This window comes from Gorilla gorilla, chromosome 15, assembly GCF_029281585.2.
Source record: "Gorilla gorilla gorilla isolate KB3781 chromosome 15, NHGRI_mGorGor1-v2.1_pri, whole genome shotgun sequence".
Taxonomy (NCBI): domain Eukaryota; kingdom Metazoa; phylum Chordata; class Mammalia; order Primates; family Hominidae; genus Gorilla; species Gorilla gorilla.
The window spans coordinates 90,469,977-90,483,052 of NC_073239.2; the positions used below are offsets into that span (position 1 = coordinate 90,469,977).

The 13,076-nt window shown below is 47.4% G+C and overlaps 1 protein-coding gene across 3 annotated transcripts; it reads left to right on the forward strand.

Annotated features, from left to right (window-relative positions):
* The first annotated feature begins 676 nt into the window (after positions 1-676).
* ACOT6 (acyl-CoA thioesterase 6) lies at positions 677-7,148 on the forward strand. 3 transcript variants are annotated; one of them, XM_055360869.2, is made up of 5 exons: positions 677-811; positions 1,286-1,367; positions 1,840-2,791; positions 4,249-4,451; positions 6,494-7,148. In XM_055360869.2, exons 3-5 carry the CDS (start codon positions 2,350-2,352, stop codon positions 7,097-7,099), a joined length of 1,251 nt encoding a protein of 416 aa, XP_055216844.1. In that variant the 5' UTR covers positions 677-811; positions 1,286-1,367; positions 1,840-2,349; the 3' UTR covers positions 7,100-7,148. The 3 variants fall into 3 exon arrangements, with proteins under 3 accessions (XP_055216844.1, XP_018895562.2, XP_055216845.1); XM_019040017.3 differs by lacking the exon at positions 1,286-1,367 and having other exon boundaries at positions 708-811; XM_055360870.2 differs by lacking the exons at positions 677-811; positions 1,286-1,367 and having other exon boundaries at positions 2,660-2,791; positions 4,367-4,451.
* The last annotated feature ends 5,928 nt before the right edge of the window (positions 7,149-13,076 follow it).

The following is a 13,076-nucleotide window of genomic DNA, read 5'->3' on the forward strand; positions in this document are numbered from 1 at the left end:
GCAATATATTCTGGCCATGGCTTAACAATGTTGCACCGAGATCGTGTCAGTCAAGTGTTGCTTTTTTTTTTTTTCTTTTAGAGGGAGTCTTGCTCTGTCGCTCAGGCTGGAGAGCAGTGGCGAGATCTCGGCTCACTGCAATCACCACCTCCCGGGTTCAAGCAATTCTCCTGCCGCGGCCTTCTGAATAGCTGGGATTACAGGCGCGTGCCGCCACGTTCAGCTAATTTTTGTATTTTTAGTAGAGACAGGGTTTCACCATGTTGGCCAGGCTGGTCTCAAACTCCTGACCCCAAGTCATCCGCCCCCCTCGGCCTCCCAAAGTGTTGGGATTACAGGCATTAGCCACCGTGCCCGACCAAGGTGACATATTAATATGATCAGACAAACCTCTGCCTCCAGATCCTGGGGGTCTGGAGGGCATATGAAATGTACTAGGTTTACTAAAAGAGGTATCTGGGTTGGGGATGGACTGCAGGGCAGTTCTCTGGTTGGCCTTGGACTGACTCAGTTCTCCCCTCTTCCTCACTAGTAGTTCTCAAGCATAGAACGTGCTGGGAATGTAACATCCTGAGATAGGGACGGACTGGCTGGAATAGCCCTGGCTCTATTCCAGCCCCTCCCTACAAACAGGATGTCTTTCAATGCTTTAACCCAGCAGTCACATGACCCCAGAGTACAAAACTCAGGGCAGCTGCAGTGCAAGTGGGGCACACACACATGAGATTCCATCACCCAGGCAGCATTCCTGAGCCTTGGGGGACTGGTTTCCAACGATTCTTAGGCTTCTGTCATTCTTTGCTGCCTATCTGTAAGTAATAAATCCAGTTCATGTAAATTGTTGTATTAAATATATGAATGTGTTTTCTCACTGGACTCAGACAAGTTGGTAACCAGCATACAGTGAACTTGCTTCATAGAGTCTAATACCTTTTTGTTCAGTTTATACTTGTTTACTGAGCTGGGCATCACTATATGCTCTTCTCCCTTCTCCACCCTGCTATGTTCCCAGCTAGGTTGAGCTGTGTGGTTGGGTTTGGCCAAAGAGAGGCATTAGCAAGATACTGAAAAACAAGAGGAGAGTCAAGGGACTTATAGTCTCCTCCTTCCTGCCACAAACCATAGATTCCTTCTAGAAAAGGTGCAACTCCTATCAGACTGCCCCCTTCCCTTGAATCTTCAGATTCAGGGTTCTACACCGAATCTTGTTTCATTGTTTTTGTTTTTAAATCTTGCCCATGCCTTTGTAGATAGTACCTTTATAAAACTCTCCTTAATTACACAGGCTGAGAGTGCCACTTGCTTACTGCCAGAACTCTGTATGCATACAACCCAAAACGGACTCTGCCAGTGATTAGATTTGTGAGGTAAGAAACAAAACAAAACTTTCACTGGGTACTAACCTACAGGTGTGTCAGTGTAGTGTTTTTACATGTTAGCCCATTTAATGGTCACAATAAGCCTTTTCAGATAAGAAAACTGAATTTAGAGGGTTATGTTTCTTGCTAAAGATCACCAGGTATTAATATTAAGGATCAGGGTCAGACCAGAACTCGGCTAGGTCTGCCTCCCTAAACATCTGCTTTGCTCCAGGTACCATTAGCCCTGGAAAAAAGGCTTGGTAAGGGACTGAGGGGTAAAGGACGGATTACGACCATGTTTCTCCAAGGGGTCACCTGAGTACAATCACCTGGGATGCTTTTTCAAAATCTAGATTCTTGGACTGTATCTCTCTCAATCCTTTAGCTCTCAGTGGTTTTTGTGCCTCTATTTCGACACTCACCACACTGGATTGCAGGAATAGTCATTAACTCTTTTTTTTTTTTTTTTTTTTTTTAGACGGAGTTTTGCCCTTGTTGCCTAGGCTGGAGTACAATGGTGCAATCTGGGCTCAATGCAACCTCTGCCTCCTGGGTTCAAGCAATTCTTCTGCCTCAGCCTCCCAAGTAGCCGGGATTACAGGCATGCGCCACCACACCTGGCTATTTTGTATTTTTAGTAGAGATGAGGTTTCACTGTGTTGGTCAGGCTGGTCTTGAACTCCTAACCTCAGGTGTGATCCACCCACCTCGGCCTCCCAAAGTTCTAGGATCACAGGCGTGATCCACCGCCCCCGGCCGGATTGGTCATTAACTCTTATTTCAGCAGATACTCTTTCATTTGGGACACTGGTGTATTTGCACAAATTCTAGGCGCCCCACGCAGCGGCCTGGAGCCTGTCCCCAAGTCCAACCAACGGGAGTAGTGTTAAGGGCTCCGCCCTCGACTACTTTCCAGCGCTGGGCAAAGGCGCCGGGCCCGCCCACTGACTCTGCGGAGCTGGGTCGCCCCTGTTCTACCCAGATCGGGATGGCAGCGACGCTGATCCTGGAGCCCGCGGGCCGCTGCTGCTGGGACGAGCCGCTGCGCATCGCAGTGCGCGGCCTGGCCCCGGAGCAGCCGGTCACGCTGCGCACGTCCCTGCGCGACGAAGAGGGCGCGCTCTTCCGGGCCCACGCGCGCTACCGCGCCGACGCCCGCGGCGAGCTGGACCTGGAGCGCGCGCCCGCGCTGGGAGGCAGCTTCGCGGAGCTCCAGCCCATGGGGCTGCTGTGGGCGTTGGAGCCCGAGAAAGCCTTGGTGCGGCTGGTGAAGCGCGACGTGCGAACGCCCTTCGCCGTGGAGCTGGAAGTGCTGGACGGTCACGACCCCGAGCCCGGGCGGCTGCTGTGCCGGGCGCAGAACAAGCGCGACTTCCTCCGGCCGGGGGTGCGGCGCGAGCCGGTGCGCGCCGCGCTCTTCCTGCCGCCGGGTGAGTAGTCTGCCCAGAATTTGGTCGAGCTCTGCGACCCCCACCGGCCCCTTTCCTGTCCTGGGAATCGCGTGATTGTGGAACATCCCTGAACTTGTTCCTTCGCTCCAGAGTCTGACATGGATTCTGAGTCTGGGCGTCCGCTGTTGCCCAGGCTGGAGTGCCGTGGCTGGATCGTAGCTCACACTGCAGCCTCGAACTCCTGGGCTCAAGTCCTCTCGCCTCAGCCTCCTGAGTAGCTACTCCAGTCTTTCCTTTTTAAGTTTCACGTCCCTCCCTGGAGGCACCACCACTTTAGCTATGTGCTGAATAGTGCATTCAACTTATTATATATTTATTGAGAGCCACTATGTGCCAGCCATGTGGTTTTGTTTGAATACGATATGGGCAAAACCTTAAGCTGATGTGCAAGAAGGATGTTTGCATCCTTTCACATCAAACTTCCAAAGAAGCTAAAATCCACAGTATTGGCAATGCCCTTTAATTGTTTAAAAACACACACAAAACTGCCTGACAGTCCTCTCCCTTCTATCATAAACATGCTGTACGTGGTTCTCAGCCTGCAGTGATTAGCCGCCCTCCCTGGGGGAAATTTGGCAATATCTGGAGACATTTGTGGTTGTCATATCTGAAGGGAGAGGTGCTATTGGCATCTAGCAGGCAGAGGCCAGAGATGCTGCTAAACATTCCACAATGCACAGGACAACCACCAGAACAAAGAATTATCTTGCTCAAAATGTCTGTACTACTGAGGTTGAGGAACCCTAGTCTAAGTAAACACAGGATGTTTGCTAGGTAAAGGTAGCCCAGAAAGAAGACTCCTGATTAATCCCTTCTAACTAAATTCCTGACTTAAACCTCTACCACATAAAAATGATGAGCCGGGCACAGTGGCTCAGGCCTGTAATCCCAGCACTTTGGGAGGCTGAGGTGGGCAGATCACTTGAGCCCAGGAGTTCAAGACCAGCCTGGGCAACATGGCAAAACCCAGTCTCTACTAAAAATACAAAAAAATTAGCCAGGTGTCTGTTGCATGTCTGTAATTCCAGATACTTGGGGGGCTGAGGCAGGAGAATTGCTTGAACCCAGGAGGCAGAGGTTGCAGTGAGCTGAGATTGCACCACTGCACTTCAGCCTGGGCGACAGAGTGAGACTGTCAAAAAAAAATTTTTTTTTTAATTTCAATACCTTTTGGTGTACAGGTGGTTTGGGGTTACACGGATGAACTGTACAGTGATGAACGCTGAGATTTTAGTGCACCTGTCGCCTGAGTAGTATACATTGTACCCAATATGTAGTTTTTTATCCCTCTATATTATCATTATTGTTTGAGAAAATAAGACATTTTGTTCTTTCTCTGCCAATTTCTCTACCCCCAATCTCCTTGGCTTCAAAAACTTGTTTGCTTACTGTCTTTTGAGAAACTAAAGCTCCGTGTGATTTGTGATGTTCTCCAGGCAGGGGGCCCTTTCCTGGGATCATTGATCTGTTTGGGAGCGGCGGGGGCCTTTGTGAATACAGGGCCAGCCTCCTGGCCGGACATGGTTTTGCTGTGCTTGCCCTGGCTTATTTCAGATTTGAAGACCTCCCCGAAGATCTGAATGATGTACATCTGGAGTACTTTGAAGAAGCCGTGGACTTTATGCTGCAGCATCCAAAGGTGGGTTCTGGTGATCACCTGAGTGCAGAAGAGAGGGGATAGAGCTGATGCAGAGCTGAATCCAAAAGCCCTGCCAGAACACTGGGAACTAGAAACATGCCAGGAGATACCAAGTCTCCTTCAAAGGTTACTAGGGTGGAAGCTGGGCATGGTGATGTGCACCTGTAGTCCCAGCTACCTGGGAGGCTGAGGCCGGGGGATTGCTTGACCCCAGGAGTTCAAGACCAGCCTGGGCAACATTTAATGAGACCCCTGTCTCAAAAAAAGTTTTTATACTAGTATTATTATTTCCATTTTCTCCCATCTCCCTCTAATCCCTTAAGACTTGACTATTTAGTTGTCTTTGTAATTGTGGACCAAAATTCAAAGAGCACAGGACTAAAAAAAGTTCCAGCTCTGCATCTACCACAGAGTGGCCTTATGATTCTGAATAAGGCAGTTACTCTCTCTGGAGTTCAATTTTCCTCCTTAATAAGATTAACGTAAATGTATATAGAGAAAATGACTATAAAGAGATATTTTTTGAGACAACTGGAGACATTTGAATGAGAATGGTGTATTCGATTATATGAAGTAATCATTAATTTTGTTGGGTATGATAATGGTATTATGGTTTTGTGAAGAAAGTCCTTATCTGATAACAGAAATAATTAATTAATTAAAACATTTTGGCCAGGTGCGGTGGCTCACGTCTGTAATCCCAGTACCTTGGGAGGCCGAGGTGGGCAGATCACCTGAGGTCAGGAGTTTGAGACCAGCCTGGCCAACATGGTGAAACCCCATCTCTACTAAAGATACAAAAATTAGCTGGGCATGGTGGTGCACACCTGTAATCCCAGCTACTGGGGAGGCTGAGGCAGGAGAATTGCTCGAACTCAGGAGGCAGAGGTTGCAGTGAGTCGAGATTACACCATTGCACTCTAGACTGGGCAACAAGAGTGAAACCCCATCTCAAAAAAAAACCCAACAACAACAACGACAACAAATTTTGGTATAATTAAAAATGGAATGATATATACTCTTTGTTATCATCCAGGTTTAAAGAGATCCAGACATTCTAATGTTAAGATATAAGATGTTCTGCAGGGTTCTCTCCCCCACAACCCCTAGTGCTCTTGGGATCCGGCACCCCAGAATTCTCTGCCAAACAGCTCTGATCCTGCTTCCAGGCCCTAAGCCTCTTTTCTGGGTTCGTCAGTGTATATATACCTAGGCCTTAAACATGCAGGCTGGGGTGTCCACACATATGTGTGAGAGGCCCCTTAAGGTCCATGAAGGAGCCAGTGATGGAAGAGAAGGAGTGTGGTGCAGGGCCCACGGGCTGACCTCTCCCCTATGTCACTTTCCAGTACAGAACTCCAGTGGATTCCAAGATTTTAAATTTGAGCCTGACCTTATGAATTGTTATGGTGGTATATTTATCAAGGCAGGAGAAAATAATATACTATATTTAACAGTTTGTTCATTTGATTTATAATTTTGAAATATTTAGGTATAGGGTGTCTGGGCCTCTGTGTATACTCCTGACCCGTCCTCATAAATATTAGGGGATGACCCATTACTAGGAAATCAGTTGATTTGCTTATTAGAAGACATATTTGAACTTTGCAGGTTGTTGGATAAGGAAGGAAAGCAAATGATAGTTAAGAAAGCTACTGGCGGGGCACGGTGGCTCATGCCTATAATCCCAGCACTTTGGGAGGCCAAGGCAGGTGGATCACTTGAGGTCAGAAGTTTGAGACCAGCTGGCCAACATGGTGAAACCCTGTCTCTACTAAAAATACAAAAATTAGCCGGGCGTGGTGGTGGGCGCCTGTAATCCCAGCTACTCAGGAGGCTGAGGCATGAGAATTGCTTGAACCCGGGAGGTGGAGGTTGCAGTGAGCCAAGATTGCACCACTGCACTCCAGCCTGGGTGACAGAGCGAGACTCCATCTCAAAAAAGAAAAAAAAAAGAAAGCTACTTGGAGAATGTAAAATCACTGTCTGTGTCCTCCATTTATGAATTCTAAGCTTGTTTTCCTTCTCTTTTTCCTCAACAGGTGAGAGGTCCTAGTATTGGGCTTCTTGGATTTTCCAAAGGAGGTGACCTGTGTCTCTCAATGGCTTCTTTCTTGAAGGGCATCACAGCCACTGTACTTATCAATGCCTGTGTAGCCAACACAGTAGCTCCTCTACATTACAAGGATATGATTATTCCTAAACTTGTCGATGATCTAGGAAAAGTAAAAATCACTAAGTCAGGATTTCTAACTTTTATGGATACTTGGAGCAATCCACTGGAGGAACACAATCACCAAAGTCTTATTCCATTGGAAAAGGCCCAGGGGCCCTTCTTGTTTATTGTTGGCATGGATGATCAAAGCTGGAAAAGTGAATTCTACGCTCAGATAGCCTCTGAAAGGCTACAAGCTCATGGGAAAGAAAGACCCCAGATAATCTGTTACCCAGAAACTGGTCACTGTATTGACCCACCTTATTTTCCTCCTTCTAGAGCCTCTGTGCACGCTGTTTTGGGTGAGGCAATATTCTATGGAGGTGAGCCAAAGGCTCACTCAAAGGCACAGGTAGATGCCTGGCAGCAAATTCAAACTTTCTTCCATAAACATCTCAATGGTAAAAAATCTATTAAGCACAGCAAAATATAACATTGTGGCCACAGACCAGATACCATTAATAAAAATCCTATTCATACAACTTGTGTTGGGTTTTCTTTCTTTCTTTTCTCTTTTTTTTTTTTTTCTGTATCACTCTGTCACATAGGCTGGAGAGCAGTGGCGTAATCTTGGCTCACTGTAACCTCTGCCTCCCAGGTCCAAGCTGTTCTCCGACCTCAGCCTCCCGAGTATCTGGGATTACAGGTGCACACCACGGCACCCAGCTAATTTTTGTATTTTTAGTAGAGACAAGGTTTCGCCATGTTGGTCAGGCTGGTCTTGAACTCCTGGCCTCAGGTGATCTGCCTACCTCAGCCTCCCAAAGTGCTGGGATTACAGGTGTGAGCAACCACACCCAGCCTGTGTTGGGTTTCCCAGAGCCCGTAGCAACCTTTTTTGTGACAAAGCAACCAGCTCAGCTTCTTTGTCAGGTCCTCCCTGATTCTCAACCTTTGCAACCTGCCTTCCATCACTGCTAGGTCCACATAGGCTTAACCTTGATCTTATATGTAGGACCGGTCTTCACCTTAAGCAAGAGAAATGTAAGAAGTGCTTTCCCAACTCAGTTGCTGGCCCAGCTTTGGCCTCATGTCCCCTTTCTGAGGACTGACCTTTGGTATTGCTCTGGAGTCTCATATCCCCTTTGGCCCTAACTGACCATGTCTGAGTCTTGGGAACCTGCCCACTCGATTGCCTTAAGGAATGGACTCTGCCTCATTCTTTTTTTTTTTTTTTTTTTTTTTTTTGAGATGGAGTCTCGCTTTTGTTGCCCAGGCTGGAGTGCAATGGTACGAGCTCGGCTCACTGCAACCTCCGCCTCCCACGTTCAAGCGATTCTCCTGTCCCAGCCTTCCGAGTATCTGGGACTACAGGCTCGCGCCACCATGCCCAGCTAATTTGTGTATTTTTAGTAGAGACGGGATTTCACCATGTTGGCCAGGCTAGTCTCGAACTCCTGATGGCAGGTGATCCACCCACCTCAGCCTCCCAAAGTGCTGGGATTACAGGCCTGAGCCACCATGCCTGGCTCTACCTTATTCTTGCCCATACACATTGCTGAACATTTACTCAAGACTTCTCCCTGGGCCAGGCACGGTGGCTCACGCCTGTAGTCCCAGCACTTGGGAGGCTAAGGCGTGTGGATCACCTGAGGTCAGGAGTTTGAGACCAGCCTGGCCAACATGATGAAATGATGAAACCTAGTGTCTACTAAAAATACAAAAAATTAGCCAGGCAAGGTGGCAGGCACCTGTAATCCCAGCTACTTGGGAGGCTGAGGCAGGAGAATTGCTTGAACTCAGGAGGTGGAGGTTGCAGTGAGCCGAGATCGCGCCACTGCCCTCCAGCCTGGGCAACAAGAGCAAAACTCTGTCTCAAAAAACACTTGTCTCTGAACCCCAATCTGAAGACCAGGAGCATTATACCTGTGGATATACTTCCTTTACGTTTGCCAGGGGATTCCCAGTCACTATATGGTCATTGCCTGCCTGGAGGAATGCCTTGATGCCAAGATTTTCAGGACAATACCTTGCACGCCATGGCCTTCATCTTTGATGTCATGTTATACCTACCAAATCGGACTTCCTCTCACAACCATCTAGTCCAATTACCCTCCTACTGAGAAGGACTGGGACCTGTCTGCCTCAACCTACTGCAGTATACTGGGCACTATCTAGAGTCATAACAGACCAGAGCAGAGAGTCTTCCTTGAGCATAAGAAAGTTTTTCTGTGATTTCACGGCACATCCCATGATTTTCTGAGTACGTACAAAATCCTTCACCAATTTCAATCTATCCAAGCAGGTGCCCATTAGATCTTAACAATGAAAAGTTCCTTAGAGGTAACTTAATTTTGATCAGTTGTTAAACTCTGTGTTGAGTATAGTCATTCACCTTGTAGTATAATTTTCCTTTCTTTCTTTCTTTTTTTTTTTTTTTGAGACAATCTCACTCTGTCATCCTGGCTGGAGTATAGTGGCATGATCATGGCTTACTGCAGCCTCAACCTCCTGGGCTCAAGTGATCCTCTCACCTCAACTTCCCAAGTGACTGGGACTACAGGCATGCACCACCACACCTGGCTAACTTTTTATTTTTTGTAGAGATGAGGTCTCATTACGTTGCCCGGGCTGGTCTCCAACTCCTGGGCTCAAGCGAACTGCCCCCCTAGGCCTCCCAAAGTGCTGGGATTACAGGCATGAATCACTGCGCCTGGCCTGTGTAGTATAATTTTCTATGATGTGAATTCTGGGAGCCTGTGCTTTAACTCACTCCCAAGTGGACCTGCTACTGTGGAGATGCTCTTGGGGTGGGAGATCACAGGAGGAAGATATGAGGAAAGTGGCAGGGAGGATGAGAAAGCAAAGGCCAAAAAGGTAGTCCCAGAAGTCATGCAGGAGAATGATGACTCCACATCTATATGTATTGAAGCACTAGGGCAAGACAGCCCTAGACCTCGATTTCTTCCTTACAGATAAAGCAACCTAGAAATGGCATACACTGACTGAAGATATTTGCTTGCTTTTCCCTGAGAGGTGACTGTATGTGGCCACCTGTCTCATATATATATATATTTTGACACAGAGTTTTGCTCTTGTTGCCCAGCCTGGAGTTCGGTGGTGCGATCTCGGCTCACCGCAACCTCTGCCTCCCGGGTTCAAGTGATTCTCCTGCCTCAGCTCCCCTAGTAGCTGGGATTATAGGCGCGCCACCACACCCAGCTAATTTTGTACTTTTAGTAGAGAAAGGGTTTCTCCATGTTGGTCAGGCTGGTCTCGAACTCCTGACTTCAGGTGATCGCCTGCCTTGGTCTCCCAAAGTGCTGGGATTACAGCCATGAGCCACCGCGCCTGGCTTGAGATTTTTATTTCAAAAAGAATCTCAGGTTGTTATCAAGCCATTTGAAATGGAGTAAAGCAATATGAAGTAGAAGGGAGAAAGAGAAAAGTTATCCATAAAGTTAAGCCAGAAATGAGGCTAATATAATAGTGCTTATTATGGAATCCTATGCCCTTGCCTGGATTGACCACTCATTCAGTCATGTATTTTATAGTGGTTTTTTTGTTTAGTTTTTGTGTTTTTTGAGACAGAGTTTTGCTCTTGTTGCCTGGGCTGGAGTGCAATGGTGCAACTTCGGCTCACTGCAACCTCCGCCTCCCGGGTTCAAGCGATTCTCCTGCCTCAGCCTCCCTGTAGCTGGGAATACAGGCATGCACCACCATGCCCGGCTAATTTTGTATTTTTTTAGTAGAGATGGGGCTTCATCATGTTGGTCAGGCTGATCTTGAACTCCTGAGTTCAGGTGATCCGCCCACCTCAGCCTCCCAAAGTGCTGGGATTACAGGCATGAGCCACCACGCCTGGCCTTATAGTGGTTTACGCAAAGAAGGAAACCTAATTAGTTACACAAAATTTACAACTTTCATAAAATAAAAGCCAAACTTAGAAATCAGTTTCTTCCAAAGACAGTCATACTAAGAAACATTAAGTGATATAAAGGGTAGTGCTATAGTTTAGATGTTGTCCTCTCCAAATCCCATGTTGAAACTTGATCCCCAGGTGGGCATGGTGGCTCATGCCTGTAAGCCCAACACTTTGAGAGGCCCAGGTAGGAGGATTGCTGAAGGCCAGGAGTTTGAGACCAGCTTGAGCAAAGTAGCAAGACCCTGTTTCTACTAAAAATGTTTTTAAAATTAACCAGGCATGGTAACGAGCACCTGTAGTCCCAGCTACTTGGGAGGCTGAGGCAGGAGGATTGGTTGAGCCCAGGAATTCTCGCTATGATGATGGCACTGCATTCCAGCCTAGGTGACAGAGCAAGATCCTGTCTCTAAAAAGTAAAGAGAAATTTGCATCCCAATGTTGGAGGTGGGGCCTAATTGGTGGTGTTTGGGTCATGAGGGCCAACCCCTCAGGAATGTCTTGGTGCAGTCCTCTCTGTGAGTTCCCACAAGAGTTCCCCTGAGAGCTGGTTGTGAAAAAGAGCCTGGCACTTCCTTCCCCTCTTTCCTGCTTCTCTCTCGCCATGTGATCTGCACACGCTAGGCCTCTGTCCCTTCTGCAGTGAGTGGAAGCAGTCTCAGGCCCCCACCACAAGCAGATGCTGGCACTGTGCTTCTTGTACAGCCTGCAGAACTGTGAGCCAAATAAACCTCTTTTTGGCCAGGGCCAGTGGCTCATGCCTGTAATCCCAACATTTTGGGAGGCTGAGGTGGGAGGATTGCTTGGGACCTGGAGTTTAAGACCAGCCTAGACAACATAGTGAAACCCCATTTCTACAAATTTTTTTTTTTTTTGATATGGCATCTTGCTCTGTTGCCCAGGCTGGAGTGCAGTGGTGCAATCTCGGCTCACTGCAACCTCCACCTCCCAGATTCAAGTGATTCTCCTGCCTCAGCATCCCGAGTAGCTGAGATTACAGGCACACACCACCACACCCAGCTAATCTTTTTGTATTTTTTTTAAGTAGGGATGGGGTTTCGCCATGTTGCCCAGGCTGGTCTCAAACTCCTAACCTCAGGTGATCCACCTGCCTCGGGCTTCCAAATTGCTGGGACTACAGGCATGAGCCAACGCGCCCCGCCCAAAAAAATTTTTTTAAATAAAAATTAGCCGGGTGCAGTGGTACCCACTTGTAGTCCCATCTACTCAGGATGCTGAGGTGGGAGGATAACTTTAGTGTAGGAGGACAAGGCTACAGTGAACCATGATCACACCACTGCACTCCATCCAGCCTGGGTGACAGAGCAAGACTGCTCCCCTCTACCCCAACAAAAAAAAACCTCTCTTTAGTAACTCTTCTTTATAGCAACACAAATGCACTAAGACAGGTAATATTTTCAAGGATGCTTCTACAGCAGACGTAAATCCCAGCCTAATCCAGACTCACACAGTTTAGTAAGTAGTGCAGCCTGGGGTTTCTGTCTATATGCCTCATCTATGAAATGGGCGTAATAATAGTAACTACTTCATGGGGCTATTGTGATTAAATTAGATAATCTGTGTAAAGTACTTAACATATTTTCATTTTCAAATACAGGTACACTTTGTTTTATTGGGCTTTGCTTTATTAAATTTTCCACAAGTTAAAGGTCTGTGACAACCCTGTGTCAAGAGAGTCTATCAGCACCATTTTCAACAGCATGTGCTCACTTTGTGTCTCTGTGTCACATTTGGTAATTCTCACAATATTTCGGTCTTTTCATTATTTTATTTATTTATTTATTTATTTATTTATGAGATGGAGTCTTGCTCTGTTGCCCAGGCTGGAGTGCAGTGGTGTGATCTCGGCTCACTGCAACCTCCGCCTCCTGGATTCAAGCGATTCTCCTGCCTCAGCCTCCTGAATAGCTGGGACTTACAGGTGCGCACCACCGCACCCAGCTAATTTTTGTATTTTTAGTAGAGACGGAGTTTCACCATGTTGGCCAGGATGGTCTCGATCTCTTGACCTCATGATCCACCCGCCTTGGCCTCTCAAAGTGCTGGGATTACAGGTGTGAGCCACCGCGCCCAGCGTATTTTATTTATTTTATTTTTTAGACGGAGTTTCACTCTTGTTGCCCAGGCTGGAGCGCAGTGGCACGATCTCGACTCACAGCAACCTCCGCCTCCCAGGTTCAAGCAATTCTACTGCCTCAGCCTCCCAAGTAGCTGGGATTACAGGTGCACACCACCATGCTCAGCTAATTTTTGTATTTTTAGTAGAGACGAGGTTTCACCATTTGACCAGGCTGGTCTCGAACTCCTGACCTTAGGTGATCCACCAGCCTCGGCATCCCAAAGTGCTGGGATTACAGGCGTGAGCCACCACATCTAGCCTTTTTCATTATTATTATATCTGTTACGGTGATCTTTGATGTTACTACTGTAATTGTTTTGGGGCTCCCAGAACTGCACCCACATAAGATGGTGAACTTAATAAATGTTGTGTGTGTTCTGACTGCTCCACCAACTGGCCTTTCCCATC